Source organism: Danaus plexippus, chromosome 2, assembly GCF_018135715.1.
Source record: "Danaus plexippus chromosome 2, MEX_DaPlex, whole genome shotgun sequence".
Lineage (NCBI taxonomy): Eukaryota > Metazoa > Arthropoda > Insecta > Lepidoptera > Nymphalidae > Danaus > Danaus plexippus.
Window position 1 is genome coordinate 2,923,034 of NC_083537.1, and position 24,931 is coordinate 2,947,964.

Below are 24,931 nucleotides of genomic sequence, written 5' to 3' on the forward strand. Positions count from 1 at the left end.
GATGTTTTAGAATATAAGTACTAGGTACTTAGATAGGTCTATTATGTTTTTCAGATAACTACTAACGTCAAACTTTCTATTATATGCATTAACAAGTAATAAGATAAGTTACCAAATTTTATAAAATCATTCAGAATTAACATTAATATTAAATAATGCATTGTTGTAAGATGAAACTCTTAAAGCTTGGATTCCTTATAAATAATTAATTACGACCAAATTGTAGACAAAAATATTTTAAATACATATTTTTTTTAATAAATAATGTTAAGGAGTTGATGTAAAACTTCCAAAGGATAGATATTATTGGCAGAATATATTGAAACAAAATAAAATATCATTTAATTTTAGTATCAAATTCTTAATTTAGGAACTCAGCTCTTCTATCATTCAGCCATGGTGAAAAGACTAAAGAGGAAGGAAGTCTTCTGAAAAGACAGATGAGGCGATGGCCTCGTCGTCTTGCAATCAAGATTCTACACAACGCATCTGCTTATAGTCTTGCGACTGATTGCCGTTCTTAAGCAAAAAAAAAAAAATTTATTCGTTCTTTTCCTGTCTTACGTATCTTCATCGTCAGCTTATCAGAGCCAACTGCTGAGGAAAGGCCTCTTTACATTAATATTTTTATTTACTTTTGAATATTATTCAATTTAATACACGGATACAGATTAAGAACAAGAGTAATAAAAGATAAAAATCATAATAGCCTCTCATGTATAGTTCGTTAGCCTTTAATTTTTTGACATGTACACATTGTGTACGATAATAATAATAGTTTTGTAAATAATCTTTATCAGTTACATTTAACTAGTAAAATGATAATGATATAATCTGAGGAAACCTTCCATGTTTCTTGGGCTTTTACAAGCAATAAAAATTATAATCAACAATTATGTTTTAAACAGGTCGTTTCCCTCGTTACGTAATTAATTGCTTGAGATAAAAAAAAATGTGAAGCTTTTTATCATATTTTTCTTTTGCGGCTTTGAAATTTTATTATTTGAATTCACATGATGATTCAAAGTTATAAAAGGATAACCTAAGTAACGGTTAATTACTAAAAAAAGGATAACCTAAGTAATAAAAAGGATAACCTAAGTAATAGTTCGTTAAATAAGACTTATTTTTCTTTTCTTTATTTAATCATCTTTTCTGATTAATCTGATTTGACTGAAAGGAATAAAATTATGGATTTGGTTGTTAATTCCTTTATGGCCTGTTCCTTTTGCAACGAACGTAAATATATAAAGAAATTACTAATATTATAAAACAATAATTAGGCTTAAGTAATCTACTAAGCAAGTAAAGCCAGTTCAAGCGGCGAAGGAAAAAACGAGAATAGGACTCATTAAGTTAAAAACTATTAACACAATACATAAAAAATTAAGTTTATTTTTCATTTTTTGTTTATTACAAATACTCTTTTATGTACATGTCCATGGGAGTGCAGGATTTCATTTCGCTTAATCAGATAAAATTCAGCGCCTGATAAAATATTTGCAGCCAGGGTTATCAACGTGAATTCTGCCCCCATGATATGATATTGTTTTATAATTTTTATGACGCAATTTTTAATAACAAGATCATGTCACGTTAATGTTTGTTTTGTTATAAAAGTTGCATTTTATCAATGGGTTCTTGAGTTTCCGATTCGTACAATTGTTTTATGTATATTTATAATCTATGTAAGCAATGTTTGTATAGTGTTTATGGCATATAAAATAATAAAATATATGTTAAAAGTAGGTAAATTGCTTGAATAATTAATAAAGGATTTCTAATTACCTGTATAAATATAAATGACCAACAGTTCGATATCGAGATCCGTAAGATAAAATAAAAAAAACTACTTTAAACTACAGTTTTTAATTAGATTTAAACTAAAAACTACTAACAGATGTACCTCCTATTCGATGTAAGTCTATACAATACAATGGTTAGCAAAATTTTACACTTAGGTCAACGAGGCGACCGCGACCCAGCTGAGATCAAAACCTTGGATATGTAAAAAGTACCTATCTATATAACACCTCTACACTATTACCCCTATAGCATTAGAGGCAAATAATTGTCTTTCAGAAATATGCGAGTCGAAAAATTCAAAAATGGTATACTTCAAAGTTCGCAGTTGACAAGCTAAGGCTTTAAATCGAGTATGTCAAAGTACAGGTGCGTTAAGACAGGTTTATACCGAGGTTAGGTTATAAGACAGGTTTTATTAATCCACAACAGTTGAAAAAAAACTATTTTCAATAAAGAAGACGGCTAACGATCTTCTAACTCATGGGAATTCCTCATAAAGAATATAAAATTCAATGCCCACGACCACTCCACCAGAAATCAAGATACAGTCTGCGAACTCTGCGTGCGTCCAAAGCAGTATGCGACAAATAAAAAAAAGTGGATATAAATGACAACAAGACTGTTTGACAGACGCTTTCATCTCATCTTCTCGTAATCACGGTTGCTGTAAAGATAAAATAATAAAATAAATCCCGTCTCCATTCTAAAAATTGTAGTTTCATTTACCTAAATTTGTAGGTTATTTGCGAAAATCTTAGACATCACTATTAGCGTAGGTTACAAAAAAAGAAACAGGAATCTTTTCGAACGCAGCAAGACGAAAACTTGGACTATGCTCTGTATATAAACGGGTAAAAAAATAAAACAATATTCTAGATAACAATTTATTTTTGTTGTCAACTGCAAACTTAACAACAGACTACATACAGATGTTTCAACACAATTGATAATTTCATGATATAGATAAAATATTTTAAACACGCGAACATGTCACTAAAACATTTTTTTTTTTTTAAATTAACACACCGCCAAATAAAAGCAAATGATAAACTTTGGACGGTATAGAACTTCAGGAATATTGTTTTAGTTGAAATGCATGCCTACGTCAGAAATTTGACATAAGGTTGTAGGTACAATAAGTGGAGACCTTTGATAAGAAACCGATAAATCAATACATTTTTTATACATTGCTAATATCTTTTTTCGTAACTCTCAATTGGGTTGAAAGGCGCTCAGCACACAGCAGATAATATATTGATAAATGTAACCATAGACAAAAAATAATACTTACAAGCGGAGAATTACAATTGGAGAAAACATGAGAAAGTACCGATCCTTATTAAAAAGAAATACGTTTTATTTTTAAATAAACATATATAAATTATTATATTGCTTTGTTCTCTGAATTATAATTAAACATCCTTCGTTTTAATGGAATTAATAATTCTTTCGTAATTCTAAAACAATATTATATTAAATAATTTATTTTATTTCAGTACATCAATATAAAGAGAATCATCACAAAATTCTCATAATCTGAAGTAATTGCTACTAAATAAACAGATTTTCTATTTATACTTAAATTTTAAATTAATAATAAAATATGTTTCATTATAAATAAATTTATTTGTTCAATTCTAAACGTACCTATGTTTTTATATTCAATATCTCGTTTGCCTGCGATATTAATAATATTTTTATGAATTTTCATTCTCAAAACAAGATTATCGAAATACATTTTTTAAGGAATACATAGAAGGAGCAACGTTGATGAGGTAACATCTACTAAATGAATATTAACGGTGTAAGCGTGTTTCATATATAAAATTTTTACTTTAAGCGTATGTGAGGTGAATCTGTATGTATAAGCCACTATGTCCACCCAGCACTGTACAGGATACTCGAAGGAATGTACGCTTTGGCACTAACATTATGATATATAATTATTTAATTTTTTTTTTACAATACGTTCAAAACTTTATATTTACAACTTTATTCTATATATTTACAACTACACTGATTCAAGACAAATTCATTAAAATAATTGATTACACATTTACAAGTAAATACATTTGTGACGATCATCGAAGGTTACAGTATCTACAGCGGCTTTAAAAGCTTTAGCGTATAACACATACATTTTTATAATATAGAATATTTTCCGTAATCATTTTTAAAAAATCCAATTAATTGAATTACATAATCGATAAGTTTTCAATCCATTTATTATTGCGATTAAATTGACATAAGTTTGTTGACTCCGTAAGAGCACAGATAACATAAAGAATAACATTTCCTTACAATCTTTACATAGTTAAAATGGATTGAAAATAACGTCTTGCCGATATGATTATAATTAGACGTACGTGATAAAAGCTACCGATTAAAATTTTTATCCTGTTTTGTAATTTGTTACGATCTACTAATAAATATAAAAGCCAATTGTAACTAACACCTAACATAAAATGGATTATATTGCACACATTCACTTAAAATCTACGTATCAGTAAAACAACGAGTGGGCTTAAATCCCTCTCCGCCATAAATTTCTTAACTCACCGCTTAACTACCAATGGAATGACATGTTACGCGCACTGCAAACACACTAAGCAAACTGAACTCGCCAATACATCGTCAATCAATGATACGGATAGGTTTTATTTGTTTAATTTAATTTAATTCACTTGTAATTATTATCGGAACGAATATACTTTAAAGTATTTCTATTGCATTTCAAATATAATTAGTTTAAACAAATTGAAACTCTGCTAGTGTAGTTATAAAAGTGCAGGTTGCTTAGCAGTGCGTCGTGCTGCAAGCTCTGCTCTACGGATGACGTGACCCTGGTCTTCCTGTACCGGGGGTACAACGACCTGCGATGAGATGACCTGATGCTTCCGACCCGAATGTCAACGTTGATGGCACATGGATGTCGCAAGTGAACCGATGAACATTACATGGAATGTTTAAACCCCGTAAGTAAGCTCTAAATCGACTAGTGATACTAAGTTCGAATGATTTGAGATCATTGCTCTTTTTGTTCTCGTAGCACCAATGCCAAACTAATTTTTTTTACTTTATATTAGAACTCTACGTTACTTCTCGTGTTAAATTCGCTAGTTCTATTTAATATTTGAATTTGAATCGTATCAAATGTTACTATTTTGCAAAAATTTACTTATTCGAATGTACTTCAATTTCATAAGATAATTACAATTGTTAAAATTAGGATATTTTATATAAAATTCAGTCGTAGACTACCAATGGTTATTTGGTAACGCTACTTTCTATAAACAATTACAAAACGTTACATACCCAATAGATCCCGGTGAAATTAGTGGGACGTTTTAGATCATTTCATTGAGTTTTGGGCAGTGTACTTGGAGATTTTTAACAAGTTTTGGAAATATCATCAAACTTTTTTGTATTATAAAAAATTGCCTCCCTTGTGCCATTAATTTTGTTTAGCCTACTTTTAAAACCTGCGTTTTCTCATATCAGTCCGTTGCAACGTCCGGATAGGAATAGATAGTGTCTATCTATTCGATGTTATATCCTCTGTAGAGCGAACGGTAAAGACCGCTCTCCGCAGATCGTTAAATACTGTCTCTAATACTAATTAGTATTGATCAGTATCGTAACCATGTGCGGGGAGTGTTGTATGTCTGTCCGTTCAGAAGAGCATGTGGCAGCGCAGGTTGGAGTTGGCTATTCCGTGGTGTGGGCGATGAGGTCGACTCCCGGCATCGCGCTGCCCAGCGCGGCCGGAGGGTCGCTGGCGGGGAGGGAAAGTAGATGTTAGGCCTCCAAAAAAATTAGCGCAGTTGGCTTTGGTTCCAGATTTGACTTCTTCGCTTCTACAACCAAGAACTCAATCTCCTGAAACAGGTTAACGTTAATTAATTTAATGTTTAATTCAGGACTCCAGCGTCATTAAAAACGGATTATAAAAAAAATCGAAAATGAATTTATGTGTATTTATATGTATTGCCATTTGGCATATTACTATAATTATTATTCAAAAGTAGTGCACGGTAAACGTGTTATATCTCACTGGCTTATCTCGTTGCGCAAAAGACTCTGCAATAAGTCGAGCGACTTCTTGATGTTGCATGCCCTCGACTCTATGCCCATCCACCGCCAGTATCAATTGTCCCACTTCTAGTCCCCCAGCTTCATACGCTGAGCCATGCTCCTGGAAGAAAATAACGAAAGCTTTCGTTTCATCATTTGATAAAGTATCTTTCACTATTAGGAAAAAGAATTTAATAACAACTCTACCGCTTTAGTGAATTTAAAGAAGCAATCGAATAAACATACGTGAATATTGATTATTCTGGGTAGCGGATGCTTAGTATTGGCGCCGCCCTCGATAGCGATGCCAAGGATCGGCTTGGTTTTCTTGACAGTGATGTGTAGGTTTCCATGGTGATCCGGAACAACCCTCGCGGCTCTGCCTTCGTCCATCTGGGCATCGCCATGTTGCAGGCGCTGCATGGACTGGTGCCTGCGGATCCCACCTCGATCCTCAAGTAAAGCACCACCTTCTTCTTTCATGTCGAAGCTACGCGACAACTTGTGGGCCAATTCCTGTCGATATGACTGTACTTAAAACGTTCTCAATAAAAAAAGAAATTTTGGATAGATGTTTACGGCATTATAATATTTAAACATAATTCTGGTTCGATTTATATATCCTATGTTATATTCCATTTAGAATCCTGTCCTAGGAGTCTACGTATACCACATCCACGCTAAATCTGTAAAACTACGCTAAAATAACAAAAATACCAGCCTCTAATAAACTGAGTGCGTTGATTGAGAACAAGTGTAGCTGGGCGGCAAAGGGAAGTAATTCGCTACAGCAACTATACTGGAAGGATTGAACAGCACTCGTACAACCGTATGCCTCTCAGTTACTAAGGTCTGTGATCGGTTTACGACGTATGTATCGAGAAGCTGTAAGTGGATGTGAGCTGGAGGCTGGGGAACATGCGAATCAGTCACTCGGTGGCGTGGTACAAAAGGTATTTTAATAGTGGTTAGATGTCTTATGAGAAATCGTTAACCCAATTAGCGTTCCTACACAGCGAATCCAGAACATGGAACTCATACAGCAACTTAAATGTTACAAATGAAATCAGTAAGCTCAGATACTCCATATAATACAAATAATAAGTAATAAAAACTTTTCTAGCATGCATCATAAAAAAGGAAACGTATTTTAAGGTTGATTTTATAAATTTACATCGGCTTTTAAAGTATTCGAGATAATCGTTTTGAAGTTGCACGTCAATTATTTATATATCTAAAATTTTTCTAATCCTTAATGACACTATTCTAAACTGGTTTTGCCTAGATTATCCATGCAGCAAGTTAGCTTTAACCATTAAAAACGAAACACCTACCGCTACAGGCTGAGGATATAACCGAATTTAATGTGCAAGACTACGTTGAAGTTTAATGAAAAAACTAACGAAAAATGAAGAAAACTTAAAAAAAAAATAACCGAAATGAAGTGCTAACGATAAGGTAAGTGGAAACATATATTAAACTAACACCAAGCACGTTCCGATTACGAAGCGAAAATTTTGAATAAAGTTGTATTTTGAACATCGTGCAAAAGAAATAATTGTCAATGTGCTAGGACAGTTTGCCGATCGGTCTGTCGGCGGGAGGCCGGGCCACTTACTAGAGGTCGTCCCCAGTACCATGATTTAACTTTCTGCGTCCAGCCACCGAGTGATGAGCGCAGTCCCTCGAGATAGCCGCACTGAAACATCACACTCACTCAGCGTCAGCCATCACTCCGACACAAACAACAGCCCATGGCATCTGTGTTGTCCCTAAGGTTGTGCTCGTCCAATGTCACTTTTAACGTCCCCAACACTAACTAATCATTGCTATCGAACGCTACTCTCTAAAATGCAGGTATGGTTACACGAAAGGGACACTAAGATATGCTCAATCTAAACTTTATATAATGTTCCAATATGAAAACATTGATGAAAGTTTCTTAGCACTCACATACAACCCAATGGCATCGCACATTTAGCAAAATTCTACATCTAGGAAAATCGTAAAATACAGACAAACTGCTGGCCAAGCTAGTAAACATTTTAATAGAACCTATTTCATGTAACAATAATGTAGGTAGATAGTTATATTCAATAATACTTCTTATTATCATCAAATACTAATTAATACATACCTGGTCCTGCGTTGTTAAAAGATGCATGAAACAAAAAATAAATTTTGAACTTGAAATTTTAACAATGACGGCCGGGGATTTGGCAAGTTTCGAATGATGCAATAATTTAGTTCCATTGTGTTCGTGAACGTCGACTTTTCACCAATTGTTCTATTGGGGTTTTGTTGACACAATACAACATGGCGGCGGACAAAATTAGACATTTCCAAATAATACATATGATCTGTAATATTGTTCCACAAAAATCTATCATACAGTTTTTAAATCCGCCATCTTTAGGAAGATTGCAATTAGGAAAGAAATGTGTATAAAATACCAATTTTAAAGATGTATAGATCAGATTAGAAAATCGATTGGAGAATACATTAAAATATTTCAAAAGAATTGACGAGTTTAATGGACGTAAAATGTGATGTTTCTTGTTGTTAGTTGTTAACCAGATCGTAATTCCAGTATGTGTCGCCCAAGTATTCCTCGTCACAATAGATACAAAGCGTTGCAGTTTTCCCATTCAATAATCTACGATAACACTTTAATTTATAACGATTATGGATGACAAACTCTAAACGCTTCTTATGTTGTGTGACGATGTCATCTAATACTAAACACACTGAGCTTACAGCGCCTATAAGGGGGATAAGGAAGAATCATAGTTCAAGCTATTCGAAAATATAAATATAAAACCTTATTTTGCAAAGATGATAAATAAATTTTTGTTTGAAACTTTATTGAAAATATACGCTAGACGTATTGAAACAGGTTTCTTAAACAAGGTTGAAAAATATAAATTAACTGTTTCAACCGTGTATTTAAAATAAATTTCTGTTAAAGAATTATTATAATACTAGCAGTTATTAAAATTAAACAAACGTTGTAAATACGAAAACACAAGAGTACTTCAATTATTAATTTAGTACATACATTTAACCTTAAATGTAATATAATTAGATTAAATGATCAAGACAATTAAGTTACAAGCAGATTCCGTTTATCATAACTTAAAAAATGTTGATTTAAAGCAACGATAAAGCTCACGCAATTTATTTATTTCACTTTCACTAATAAATGCATCATCATCAAGTAATTTTGATTATCAAACGATCTATCCCGGACCCCGTTACAGGATAAGCGTCTTGTTAGCCACTTCTATAAGCGCAATTTCAATTAATATCTTACTTTGCTTCCCACATAAACTTTCTGGCTATTTTTTAAGTGCATTTTTAAGTATGTTACGACAGAAACGTAATTAATGTAACCCCGTAATGAACATCACGTTTCTACGTCCATGTACACATTTCTTAATAGTATCGTTATTTTAAGATAAATATTCCTAATTTATTATCAGTTGTAAGTAAGTATATATCATAGTGTCCCAATTCCCAGGGTCTTTGAAGTTCAAGTTGCCTACAGCACGGTTCTCTGTCACTTTGTTGGTTGTGGTAAATCTGCGGTAATGTTAACAAAGATAACTATAATAATCCAACGGCTCTGCCTCGGATATTAGATTTAGTGTAAATATTTGTATATAATAGTTAATTTAAGGAATTTTATAATACGAGAAAAAAAAATTCAAAGATTTTTTTAAAATTAAATTTCATATAATTTAAATTCGATTAAATTTTAATTGCCTGTTTTGAAAAAACCTTCATTTTTTTTCTATTTAATTGATGCTCTTAAAAACTAATGATTGGAAAAAAATATTAACGTTCAGTACTTGTTATTAACGGTACATAATTTTTTTAAATATTTTATTAAATAGTTTAAAGAGGAAAAAAAGTTCGAAATAAACAAATTTTTTGATGTATAAGGATAATGAAAAGTTGTCATTCCTAGGAGCACTTTATTTAGTCAAGTTTAAGCACTAAGTATATATTACACATACATTAAAATAAGTGACTATTTTTATTATTTTAGTCATTTAATCTAACAACAATGACAACAATATATTAAGCAAGCATTAGTCAGCACTAGTTTATTCAAATACAAAGGTCTAATTCACTGACTACATTTACGGAAGAGATGGGAGTGACGTCATTTTAATTAACATTCAACTAACTGTCAGAACCACACTCACGCCGGAGCTTTCATCATTGGCTGTCATAATTAGCGCTGCGTCACTCACAAACATGATTCTAAGACCTCACAAATTTCAATTATTTTAAAATTTACCATAAATCAAAGGAACACCCTGTATATATGCGTTATTGACTTCTAACAGTGGTTCTTTATGCCTTTATACTGACTAATTCAATATGAAAGTGTGTCTTCAGTTTATTGGCCTTACGTACAGACTGTCTCGACCGTTATGGAATATAAATATTGAAATTAAATTATCATAGCAAATTATTAATGAAGTCTAACTAAAAACTAGAATTACTAAAAATTTCTTTCGGCATAATTATGATTAGTATATACATTAAATCCTAAGACGTTGTCCCGTTATTTATAAGGTAACCCCAAACGGTCAAATCTTTGACTTCATTACGATTCCTAAATTACAAACTATACTATACTTTATCTGACTCACAAATCAAGAGTCCCGTTACTTGCTGCCATTCTTATATTTGAGTCTATCAATTTTAATTGTGCGCAGTACCTATCTTCATTTGTGTACAATAATTCCTTATTACGTTGAGAATAAAATTTTTCACTGACTCAAAAGACGGTACTTGCTGTTTAAACATTAATATTTAAGAAATTTTGGTATCTTTATTTTGAATATCAAAAAGTGTTAGTGCCAAACTTTTGCCTATTAGTTATTTTTATTTACGAAGAAGCGATATTACTTTGAATAGAACCAAATAAGTTAACAAGAAATAAAGATAGTATCATTCAATTAAAATGGTATGATATTCTTACGTACGCACTTATCTCTGATCGTTCATCCAAAGACAATACTTAAATGAGGTTACGGGATGAATTTTAGATGCTATCTATTTTGAAAAATAACTCTATTTAAATATTTACGTTATTTTTAAAATTCCCTGATGTTTTTATGGCTTTAATGTATAATATTAAAGGTACGCCTTGTTAATTTTCTAGTAAACAACTTATAAGTTCTGTAACCTTCCCGTAGAAGTTATTCCAAAATTAATATTCGTAAGAAATCCTAGCGTTTGACCGTTGTATTGTTGACTCTCTGGAACATGCGCTATTTATTACCTTAAAAACATTTATTAATGGCATAATTTTTGTACATAAATATAAAACCTTAAGAGCAAATATATCTCTTCATTACAAAAATTTTGATACAAGCGCTGTCGTGACGATAAGAATGCAAAGATTTTTTTTTGTTTTATCTTAAAATGAGACTGCTCACTGTAAGTACAAATATTTACTGAACAAAAGTTTTAAGATTTCACTGTTACTTTAACATGGTTTTGAGCGACGTATAGTTTATTTCATAATTTTCCGATGAAATTAATTACATTGTACTAGAAATTTTGAAAGATAGAAAAGATTTAGTCGTCTACAAATATCCATTATACCTCTTGATTCCGTATCTTAAGCAAGTATACAAGAGACATGTCAGAAAATGGATTTATATGTAAATACTTAAAAAATTTTGTGTGTAATACAGATAGATCTTTTTATAAGTCTTGTCGGCGAAAACACTGGAGTTTTAATAATTTTATGACGTGTATTTAAGATATTTTTAAATATATTTTGTATGACACTGTATTTTTTTTTCATCTGTAGCATGTCGCAACACAAATAAAATGCTCTCCGCTGTGCAGCCGAGCATTATAACGACTCCGATGGGTGGTCCTAGCTAGCTAAATGGCATTATATTCTCTTCATTAACTTTAAACATGCTTTAAGATGATTAATTTTTATATGTAGATATGTATTTTATTTTTGAAACTCTATGAAATAATTTAAAGCTAAATGTAGGTATACCTGGATCTCTCGTGATCGTAAATCATTTTTTTTTTGGCATGACGACGAAATAATTGCAGTAAATGATACAATCTTTCGCAAATACCTCTGCTAATAGGAACTATCGGTGCGATATATATTACAAGCGTTTCTCTATGTCGAGTTTAAGAGATGATAAAATAGAGTTAGGACTACACATTACATTCACCCATAACGTATAAATAAAATCAAAGATTTCGGAGTATTCCAAATAAACTATTAATGTAATTCCTCTAAAAAGAGAAACTAAGCAGTTTGTAGTACAAATTAAGAATGTCAGCTTTTACCAACTACTTTTATAACAACTGCCTATAATCCCTTCGAATGCAAATTATTTCCTACAACAGAGCAAAAACTACGCTTCATTAATCCGTGTAATAGAGAGATCACTTTCTTTACGTGAAATCATGAACCGTGGCTATCTGCCTGTTGTGAGACCATTGTGAAAACTACAAGTGTTATGAGACACTTGCACGCTTCGAAAATAAAATCAATATTCAATCATTATCAAATAAAAAATTTAAATGATTATTTGTAAGCGATAAAAAAACGGGATATTTCTCACAATTGTTTTTGTTGAGACGAAACGGTATGAATGAGTATAGTTACACCATAATTGTTTATTTAAGGATCAGTGATATCAATTCCCATTTTCCGGTTAATCCAGTTTTGGGCAGATGTATCCGCCGTGGGAGCGTGGGTGACTTCAAACCAATATAAACTTTAATTGCGTGAGAACTATATAGTTTCTGTTTTGATATTTCGGCTCATCAGATACCGTATACTGAAATACGTTTGAGTATAACGGTTATTAAAGATAATATCTCTAGATCCGAGCATTGTCTACACGACGACGTTGCTCAATATTGTTTTGTCCTTTTTAGATCCATTCAATTGTTAAGAATTGTATCAACATCGAGAATAGAATATAATATACATTACATTGTTAAATAACAGTCGTGTATATAAATATTGTAGTGTTATGATTGTAATGTCCAACTAGTTGCGGTTTAATTCACGAACAAGTACTTTCTAAAGTATCATTTCGTGTAATAAGGAAATGTTAGTTTAGCTGATGAATACATGAGTTGGGACGATTCTTAACTAAATGTACACAGTAGGTATATGCTTTCTATTTTTATATATATTTTTTTTAATTTTTATTAAACTAATATTACATCTAACTTCTAAGCTCATCAACTAGTATTAAAGATTTTAATATATAATGAATATTTAAAATTAAGTTGTTGATCTAACAACATTTATTGAACAAATTTACTGGACTTGAATGTCTCAAATGTTGGCGGTGGTCGTTATTTCTTAACCTGTACATCTGTCATACACACTTCGATGTTAAAGCTCGGTTACTTCGTTAACTCGAAACTGTAGAGTAACTCGATTCTAACCTAACCTTGTTTCGTCCAACTGCCGACTGTAGAATGTCGGCTGTTGCCTTATTGCTGGCTACTCAGACACACAATACTCAATAGTCAGCAGTCTCGCACTGAACGCCGTACGGAAAGCACGTCATTTCGACCAAAACCATTATCTGCTATTCGTTTAAATATATTCTGTGATCAGTTAAAGAAAAATACGCTTAAAGGTGAGTTAATATCGTAACGAGGTGAAGGTTTCTCTTACTGCTCTCTAATGATTTGCGTTGAGATGTAAACAATGGCATTGTGGTTACTCTTGTATCAAAACAAAAACTCGCATGGGACTTAGACAATTTTTAATTAAGCGTGGCTTTTTAATCTACCCTTTATTGTTTAATATCTGCTTCTATTTCCAGCTTTTTATGTCGGTACTTGTAATATCAGAACCGAGAAATTAATATTCGTTTTCTAGTTTTAAAATTAAAAATTTATTTCGTATACACAGAATAAGAACTTTATAAACAGAACATGTTGATAGCAGGTTCTTTTTGGGCCACGGACAAAAAATTATCCTCATTTGTAATAACCTTAAAACGAAAGGTTGTTGTTGCTTTAAGCCTAGATTTCGTTGAACAAATTACTATGAATCGCAAGCTTTACATATCGTCGGTGTTATTTGTTGATATTTTTTGTTATTTGTAAATACATTTATTATATCTTCATTATTTAATGTCACAAAGTACTACCCAGGGTATCATTAGATACGAACATTCAGCACTTTTTATACTCTCGAATGTACCAAGATTTAAGAATGAATTTCTATGATGCTTTTAAAGTTGGATTTAGTTTGAATTAAAGTTTATATTAAATCAATGGAGCCGTAAGAGTTGATGCAACATCGATTGGATGATGTTATTAGGCCGTAAACTCACGAGAGGAAAGTCAATAAGCCCAGTGATGATATATAATATTGCTAATGAACGCTTGTATGATGTTTCTTGCACTCTTACGCGTAAATTATGTAATTATTTTTATTAGGTAGTAACGATAATGAACGTTAAGGGAAGGACGTATAAACAAGTTGTTGGTGATTTTGTTTTATTTAGTTTGATTTAGTGCGAGTCGTTCTCAAAGTCAGAGCTACGGGTCGCAGCTTGTATTTATAATTATTCCGAGCAACAACTCTGTTTAGCTTGTTAAATCTTCAGATCTATAAATACAGTCATAAAATAGTCTAGAAACAATCTGCGTCTAAACTTTAACATAACGTTTTAATAAGAGTTTAAAATTTACTACGAGTGTAACCGCCTGACCGAGTAACATTTTAGTAATAGAATTGCAAGTTGAAATAATTTAATGAGGGACGTGTTAGTTTAGTTGGACAATTACATTATGAAATTCAGATTAACGCGCACGTTGTTATTTAACCCGTGCAATGTAATTTAAATATATGCAATACATTATCTAACCTATAATCTTCGCGTGTACAAATCCTCAATTTGTAAGCTTAGTTGGCTAAGTTAGAATCTAGCAAGCTGTTTAAAGAAAAACATTATGGCAAACATAGCTATAACGTTTAAAACACTCTTGATCTATAATTTGTCTATACTTTGACATAAAAATAGTGATAATTATTGCTTCATAGCTAATTAGGACTCGGAAAAGAGTCAAACAAAAAGTCACGATACATCAAAGAGAAGGGATCCTCAGTAGAATCAATTTGTAAACTAGTTTTTTCGGTCTTGTAATTAGCGGAGTGATACCAGAGCTGTGGGTTAAGGCCGCCTTCACTCTACACGATACGACATGCTGACGACACGCAAACGTAAAAGTGTAATCAAATATCTGTTTCAAGGAAAAGATTAAAAAATTACAATCTCTTACCTTTAATAATTTGCTTCATTAGTTATTCTCTTTTTTATTATTAACTTTATATTTTAGATTACATCAAATTTAAATTATGTTTTTCCATTTCGTGAATTTGTATTTGTTTATGGTAACGCGACAATTTTGTTATATCACGTAAGCAACGCGGATTCTGCAGGCATTCCCGCTATTCAAACACTCAAACCACACAGCGTCTATGAAATCTTATACTTACGGAGAAACTACATTTATCTTTTAAATTCCAAATACACTATTATTTATGAACTTTTTTATATTGCTCAATACTTTTAAAATATTCTTCTCACGAATAAATATTAAACTGTCCTCGTTGTCTTGACTTTTGACCTCTGAACGTAATCAACCTAGCATACAATTGTATACTAGGTTGACTACGTTAACAATTGTTCAACTCAAGTTGCTAATTGTTAACTAGAACCGTAAAACTACATAAAATAGAAAGTGGCGCAGCGAACAAAGGGAGCAGGCAGTTTTAGGTTTTTATAAATTATAATATTATTTCATTTATAATATAAAACCTCTTTTAACATTAAATCGTACACAAAATTACTATTAGGTCGGTAATAATATTCTCGAATATTGAAAACCATTCAGCCAATCTAAAAAAAAAAAGTTTTTTCGAATTTTGTTACTGGCAATATATAAGAATATATATTAAAATAAAATCAAAAACTGTTTAAAGTAAAATGGTTAGCGTACTTTACAGACAGTAACGGTCAACAATTATCGCGACATGTTCTGTTTGCCATTACTGTTGTCAACATCGGTGATAAAGGTTTGTGGATCACTAATCACATGCCGGCCAATTACCCTATAGCGTAATTTAGCATAGTTACTAGTTCCCTGCAATCAAGAAATACTTTTCAATTACTACGCCGACGAAACCGACGCTGAACCCATCATTAGGAATCATAAATTTAGGAGTAATTATATACTAAAATAGTCATTTCCTTAACGCTCTCCATTGTAAAGTGCAAGGGTCTGTGTGACCCCATGACCCACGAGATCCCGGAACTCTCGTCGGACCCTGGGAATTACAATCGCCTGTCTTTACTAGGTCAACTCGTGAGTGCTCGCTTCTCTCAGATGTTGACTCTTTGTTAATAATACCAAATAAGTATATCATTATCGTATATCTCTTTAGGAACGTAAATTTTAAACGTCAATCTAGAGATTGCATCGTTTCCTTAAGATAAGTTATTTTATAAGGACTGTATGCGTGTCTAGGGAAAATAATAATTTTATCTAATGAACCATTTTGTGAGACTGTAATCTATTTAATAGCAAACTCAAATTTTGTAAGATTGATAAAAGGATATGAATGAACCTTCCTTATAAGATATAATTTGATTATAATAAATTCATGTTAATATATAGCTATGAACTGATATCTGGGTAATGGGAAAGACATAAAAATAGTCCGCGTGGAGAAAGTTACAAGGAGCTTAATTGGACACTCTTGTAATGTCACGTAGTGAGTTATTAGAAACTTAGAAAGCCTTACATTGTCGAAGGTCTCATTGTTATGGCAACGAAATGTTTGATACACATACATATAGCAACATTCATTGCAATAAACTATTTTTATATCATATTTGATTATGGACAGTCGTATATATTTTATGGTTCCAAGTTATACCGTTATATTAAAATAGCATATTACATCCAACCTCTGAGATATTATTATATTCAGACTATCACCATCCATTTGTAATTTTATGACGTTTCCCTGTTTGATTTTTACGTTTAATAAATTATGGCAATAAATTCGCGATCGCAATTAAGAATGCTGACGTTACGTAAAATATGTGCATGTTATGTCTACAAAGTCGTTTATTGAATTAGTAAAGTTTTACAGTTTTATTTTTAGATTTCAAAATAGACGACAAAAAGAATATAAAAAGCAAAATATTTTTTTTTAAATCAAGATGCGTATATAATGAGGTAATTTATAATTAGAACACTAGTGTTCGAATCCAATATGGTGAGAAGTAACGTAATATTCGCGCCATTGAAGCTGTTAAGTTTTGTAAGTCAGGAATAAAAACGACTATTAATCGTTCCAACTATTTTTTGATATTTAAGATACCAACGGCGTGTGTTTTTTTACAGGCAAGATAAATTATATTTGGAATCTTTTGGTGAAATTTTGGTTAAAAAAATACTATGTATTTTATTTGTATATATTATATAATTCCCTCTATTAATATGTATAAAATTAGATTTGAAATATACTGGCTTATTAATAGTGGTATTGGGCCAATAACATCCGGTAGTGTAGATGCTTCTCGTCCATTTTATTAACAGCAAGTTTAATTTTATTAACTAAAAATACCACTTTAAGTCTTTTATTCATTATCTTCAGCATACAAAAGTAACATATTGATATGACTTTTGGATCATGATTTAATTTTGCTAAGACAGAATGCTTTCCAGCGACTTTTTCATACAATCTTTAGTTATGAAAAGATAAAGAAGATAACTCAATATCTTGCTGTGGTAATAAATAAACTTGTCGGAAAAACTTTGAGAGAGATATAATATTATATTATCTTTCTTTATTATACATTTTTATGGGCTGTAACTACCAAACTACATAATAACACTTATGTAACTAGTAGTATGTACTTGATTTACCAAGAAAAAGATATATAAAAAAACCTTATCACTTAAATAAATAGGAAAATTTTAAAAATTTAATACTAAGTTTTTCTCTTGCTTTTTTAATATATTCTTTTTCTTTTTATATAACATTTTTTTTTTGTTTTTGATTAAAATATACCTAAGTTAACCTTTATGCTCTGAACTATATGTAAAATTTCAGTACTACCAACCGAATAAAAAGTTAGAGCAAATGGTCAGTTTTCATAAGAAATTCATTACGAACGTAAGGATACCTCGGAATACGAAAAATAATATATGTAGAAAAATACTCCTTTATTCATATGATGTACTTATTTTATAAATACTTATTCCGGTTTAGGGGATCGGTGTACAACATAAAATTGTATTTCTACAATAAGACTTGCTGCAGCACGACTATAATCATGCATAGCTCTATAAAATAGAATTGAATTTTTAAAAGCTGTGAAACATTAATGTAGATTAAGACCAAGGGATCATTTATTTTTTATTCTAAGCCTATTGAAACTATAACCTTATTTGATTTTTTACTTAGTCTCAATACATTTTTAAACACAGTTTTTTCTTCAACCCCCACATTCACATTTAACATAAAACTGAATAACCTGTGCCATTTATTCTACATATTTTTAAACTATTAAAAAATATATTTCTATATACATAAGTTGATTGTCTCGATAACGTTTGTGTATTATCTCGAGAGTTTCGAGATGTCAGAGGATGTCAGTTTTAATTGCGATGTTTGTATTTAATTTCCCAGACATGCTATAACGATGTTACAATTAATAATTACATAGTTGAAGTAATATTCGTAAGTTAATTATGACTTAACATTTCCTTTTATATAATGTTCATTGTATCAGAATTTCCGTATAATTCCTATCTAGATGCACGACTATCTGAGATATCTTCGTGTGAATACTATCACAAGCGTATTCATAATAGTTAGCTACCTATTTTCATGTCGTCTGCTTTCACCGGCATTGTGATAAATGTGCAGTAATAAATCTATGCTGCCGACTCGTTCGGTTTATAATATTGATCACTTTATTTTTATAAATATAAACGAAATAAAATATTTTAAATAAGCCTGCATCGTCTACCAATTAAACGATCGTCGTGTATTAAAAATACAAGTTGAACTGTCAAAGTAACTTTTTAATGATCGATAAAATTATCAGCGTACTGGTCGTATCGTATACATTATCGGGAGACATATTTTATAAGGAGGTTTGTTTACGGCCCTGAGTCACGTCGTGCGCCACGCAACGTACTAAGTATTACCGCTTTCTCAAGATTACGACATTATCTGCGGATTGAGATTATTTACCTTATCCTACTTACACCCCACGTTGCGTGTTTACATGCAAAATTTTATATCGAGTGACGTCAGCAAAAAAGATATTCGTTTAACATTAAACTAATGAATTAGCAAACCATAAATTAGCAATTGTTTTTTATGTTGTTTATATTATACGGATAATTCTATTTATAACTTCCAGAACTATATATTTAAAAATACTTTTAGATCCAGATAAAACAATTCTGATCACGTTCGTTCTCCGTCTCTCGTGTTTACGAATCAGGAAATAAAACATTAAATATACTCCATTGTAAAACACAATAATAGTCATTCAATTTAATGCTCAACAAAAAGAAGTATTGTTCATGTCTATTTTATAGTTCGAGAAATAAATTTAATGGCTTCCAAAAACCTTAAACGATGATTATACATTACGGATAATAAAAAAATGGGTGACCAAATACCGAATCGTACTCTTGAAAGCGTCAAAATATGAAATAATGCCGTCACATTTAGCCACACTTTCGCCGGAGAAAGTCAATCGTGCATTAAAGATCTTTGTTTAAGCGCCTGATGTTCCGCGGCGATAAATTAATTTAAATTGTCTTGTTAGTCCTATATTATTAAACTGTATAACGATAGAATATCAAATATTAATAATATAATAATCTTGAATTTTATATTTAAAATCAAAGTATTAAATTGAAATGAATTATAACAACATATATTTACAAACACAATATATATATATGTATATAGTTTTGTTAAAGACGTTCCTCCCGTCTTATTAGACGTAATATTACCTATATGGAGGTAATTACCTCCTAAGATATTAGTAAATTTTATGTGTTAGCCATTTGAGAAGAAGTTCTTTTGAATCCAAAAGAATGATTGAATTTGATAAACGATAAATTTATTCGCAACAATACAAGAAAAGAAATACGAACGAATTAAAATCGATTTCCTTTCGTTCATTCCAAACACAATTTTGTAAGGGGTATAATTTAATATAAATTCTAGTAAATTACGTAATAGTTTCTATTCCTACAGATTATGTAAAAACCTTGTTCTTTTAACCCAAATAAAGTAACAAACTCTAAAACAATAGCTGTGACAAACGAGTGTTTCATTGAACGTATTATAATGGCACTGTGAGCCAGCCGCACGCTGCGCAGGCGCCGTAACGGAATCATTCTTGGACATTGATTGAGATTTCACAATAATTCTCTCACCTTAACTTACACAACAGTTTGTTAATGCTCACATTCTGGAAGATTAATGACACGACAGTAATGACTTCAATATTGAACGAAACCACAATTTTCTTCAATTAAGCTTTGATACCATTATGATTTATGACTCTTAGGCCTTGGTATCAAATGCGCATTTATGTTACAAATTGCTTAATGAATATATTTTCCTACAGATACTTATTTCTGCAAAGTCAATCAAATAATAAAAATGGAGAGCTGGTTGGACGACGTTAAGCGTGTGAGAATACCAAGACCCAAATTTGAGCGGAAATATCCTACGGAGCCTCCGAAAGACTATTTAGAAGACTGCAGCGACCTCGGTGGCAAAAGACGGCATCACGACAACAAGGACTTGGCTAAAGCGACGGAAGAGCTCAGACGAACGTTGCAAGAAAAGCTATGACCGAAATAACGGGATTTTTCCACTGGATTGTTCAAGGAATGCCCTGGTAGAATTTTAGGTTTATAATCTCTTGGAAAATAACACTGATAAAACCAGTATTGTTAATATTTAGCCAAACAATTTAGTATGAAAATACGAAGTAAAACGTTACATGGACGTCGTAAGGAAAGTTGTAAGAATTTTTGATGTACTAAAATGACACCGCAACTTTCAAATTATTTTCAACATGTCATAATAACAGTAAGGTGTTCAATACTTAAGTGTTACACTGGAAATAGAAAATTTATATAAGGCGTAGGAGATATTATTATTATTCTACACCCGTCTGAAACCATTTGACTTAAATTTATTTGTAGTTTTTAAGACTGATAAATAAAAAATATAAATTAATTTTATAATTATTATTAATTATTATTAATCGTAGCTTGTAGTTATTTTTAAATTAAATTTTTAAAAAATTTTAATGTGTGTTTTTAGTGTCCCACTTATGAAATAGTTTATGACTGTTTATTTATTGAATAAAGAATTTAACGAAAAATCACACAATTGAATCTGCGAGCAAAAATTTACAAGATATTGTTGGTTGGTTTATATTATTCGTGGAGATGCACAATGTACAAAATTTTATCAGATATCAATAACTTTTACGAAATTCAAATAATAAATACTAATCCAGTGAAAACAAATCCGTCCGCTTCTCAGATAACCCTAAATGGCCAGTATAAAAAACCAAAGCTATGATTCATAAACCAATAAAAAAATCTTTCTGCGAAGGTCACAATACACAAGAAAATTGCAAAAGTGAATGTTTGTCATTTGAACCCACACTGCATTTCGATAAGGAAATACATAAAAAGGGAATTTTATTAAATAAGTACAGAAAAATACCGAATAAGATCATGTTGGAGAATTTATGGTTTTCATATTTTATCCAATGTTTGTATATGTCATATATGTTATTGTTTATAATGAAATAAACATACAAATATCGAAATACTTAACGACTTCATTTGCACTAAAGGAATGAGAATAAAGATGGCCCTCTCTCAAACACTTCATGGACGAAATATAGATATTGGTTGGGCTCGGGAGCTACAGATGAGTGGCAAAATCGAAGGAATAAATTTTACGACACTGCCACTTTTAAAAGTTCTCGTTTTATTATCTTTTTTTTTAGTTAAAATGCAACCAAAATTCCTATAAACCTCTTAAAATTTTACTATGTTCATAGCTTCACACTTTATGGCTTTGCGACATTCGGATGACAAAGTATCACTTTTAAAGTTTAAAATGAAAATTTATTTATTGCTTTGTATTTAGGACACTGGTTTTTTTTTTAATTTGGAAGGAGAAAAAGCGAATTGTTCAATACATGAGAATAAATCCACGCAGCATATTTCTCGTTTTCTACCTAAATATTACCGAACAATAATTTCTAGGAAAGAGAGTGAATGTGACAGACCTTTGGCTTTCAGCCAACTTATTCACTGGGAAGGGGACCGGAATCATAAATAACAATTTTTAAGATGTGTGGAATAAGAGACATTCGCTCCAGATATTCGAATAGTATGAGTAATTTATAGGAGCCCAAACAAAACTAATTACATTTTTCATTTGTTAGTTGAGACAGTTTACTTCCGAAATGGGAACTTTCAGAATAATAATATATCACTTGTAATGAAACACATTTTTCAATGTACTTAATTATATAAAAACGATATTATCATATTAAAAAAAAAGAATTTTAGTCACTTTTATACATAAATATACTCACAGCATCGTCGTAGTGTTGTGTGTGGAGGGCGGTAGTGCTGCCCTCCCTCGAATTACATGGTGAAGAATGTCTTCTGGAACGCCTTCCCTCCTCCTGGTACTCCTGGCATACAAAACGTTCTTAAAACTAATCGAATATTATTCCAAATGCAGATCACACTAACACAAACACGGAAACAGAACTCATGCAGGAAAGAAAACAAAAAAGCGTACAAGGACAATCGAATATAAAGGCAGGTTGATCCTACAAGTGGTTTTAGAATCTCATCAACTTTAAATAACACTCGAGAGGGTGTAAGCCTGACTATGACCGCGTTTAGACTGAGGGATGATCAAGAGACCCGATACAATTGATTTTTTTGGGTATTTTTAAATGACACAGTTTAAACACGAGTGTCTAATCCGGTGATCGCTATATTCAGAATCGATTATAACCTACGAAAATAATTTAATCATAAATAAAAATATGTTGACGGTATGAAAATTATATGGGGATAGTTTAATTTGCTTTATAGAGAAAAATTTATTACCAAAGTTTAATATTATACCTAATGTTTTGTTGGCAAGAATAAATGCCAATTTTGTTACGAATAAAACTTTTCAGTGCTTACAATAAAGTTTACAATAAAATCGAACTTTTTTTTTACGTAGTTGCATAAACCGAAAAGTCACAAAGAATAACTATTTAAGAAAATAACATCTTTTACGAGAACACGAATAAGTTCTAGTAATACTATTTTTACATGTAAAGTTTTTCCTCTGAGGACTGAACTGATTAATCCTGAACATATTATATATAAGCTTAAAAGCTTTCGGTTATATAGCTTATTTATAAGCTCTGTCAGCTCAAATGCACAGGCAGAATGTTTGATTAAGTCAGCACACTGCGCGTTAGCTTCTAAATACAGCTAGCAATTGAAATGAGAAAAAATCGTTTATTAACGTAAATAACAATTAAGTTTTACAACGCTGTTCGAAACTATCATTACAATACTGAACGTATACGCAAAGAACGTTAGGAGGCACGGACTTGGAAGTTAATTCAATATATAATTGAACACGTTTGTCTGCCACGAATTGTTAAGATCAAATTGAGACAGGGAGTTTGGAATGTTCATGCCTTCCCTCACCATTTACTTAGGCTCACCCCAAGTCTACACGGTCACATTACATACAGAGCATTAACAGTCAAAAACGTCTGCATTCATAATTCTTGGCACATTTAAATATTTCTTTATAGTATTGAAGTTTTTTATTGAATGGGATACGGCATACGCTATAACACACACAAAATGTGACGATGCAAACTTGTACTAAGGATACTGAAATCTGCAAGAAAATAAAGAAACATATAGTCAGTGAGATATTTAAGAAAGAATTTTTTGGTCAATTTTGTTTTGTTCGAATATATTATATTATAAAAACAAACATTTACCCATACATTATAGGGATGTTTAAATGATAGGCCACGTTTATGCAAATGATTCATAAACAAAAGGACTCATCATTTGTTTTTTTGGACAAAACAAGCAATCCTTCTAACATGAACTAACATAAAAATGTGTTTTAATAAACCCGTATTTATGAAAATATCGTAATGATAAAAAATTCTTGGCAATCAAAGGAATTTAAGTAAAAAAGAAAATTTTGTTTGCGAACTAATTAATCAGGAAATTTAATAACAGAATTTTAGGTCGACTATGTATATACTACAAATTATTACACTGAGATCAATTTTCAATATATCACGTCAAGATATTGTTACAACCCACATATTTATCTTGGATAACATAATATTTTGTTACTATTATTGAAACTATAGATTACGGGATACGGTTATGGTGACTAAAGAAAATTACACGTCCAAAAAACTTTGTACATTTTCTTCCTTTCGGGAAATAATATTTACTCAGCTGTATGATAACGTTCGCAATTATATATAAATACGATCCGGTGATGTGTATATATGACGATTTCTAGATATTTGGTAAAATATTTCAACATTGTTATGCTAACCTTTTCAGAGAAAAATAATACAATACTTTATATTCACCCCAATTTAATAGTTAGGTTACAATTATCAATAACTTTATTTTGAATCTAAGGACAAATGAGTTTTCTTATAGTTCGGCATTTTCGTTTACTATTTAATTTAACTGTTTAAAAGTACAATAAGAAATTGGTACAAATAATAATGACTCAGATAAAAGTTACAATTCGTGACTGACGAAATCTCCTTGGCTTGTAGAATTCCATAATATAAATGTATATGTACAAAATGCATAAACATATCGAGCGCGCTATTTATAGAGCAGTTTACGTATCAAATTTTAAATTTAA

General features: G+C 31.2%; 1 protein-coding gene across 4 annotated transcripts in view; it reads right to left on the bottom strand.

Annotated features, from left to right (window-relative positions):
- Nucleotides 1-2,676: 2,676 nt before the first annotated feature.
- LOC116779337 (whirlin) overlaps nucleotides 2,677-24,931 on the bottom strand; it is a 56,845-nt gene continuing 34,590 nt past the window's right edge. For 2 of the 4 annotated variants that reach the window (XM_061520883.1, XM_061520880.1), the window contains 5 exons: nucleotides 22,593-22,694; nucleotides 7,499-7,579; nucleotides 6,127-6,396; nucleotides 5,861-6,001; nucleotides 2,677-5,685 (listed from right to left, as the gene is read on the bottom strand). In XM_061520883.1, the coding sequence (XP_061376867.1) occupies nucleotides 5,605-5,685; nucleotides 5,861-6,001; nucleotides 6,127-6,396; nucleotides 7,499-7,579; nucleotides 22,593-22,694 (675 nt within the window). In that variant the 3' untranslated portion in view covers nucleotides 2,677-5,604. The remainder of the gene's footprint in view (nucleotides 5,686-5,860; nucleotides 6,002-6,126; nucleotides 6,397-7,498; nucleotides 7,580-22,592; nucleotides 22,695-24,931) is intronic. The other 2 variants (XM_061520884.1, XM_032673569.2) reach the window with 1 other exon arrangement.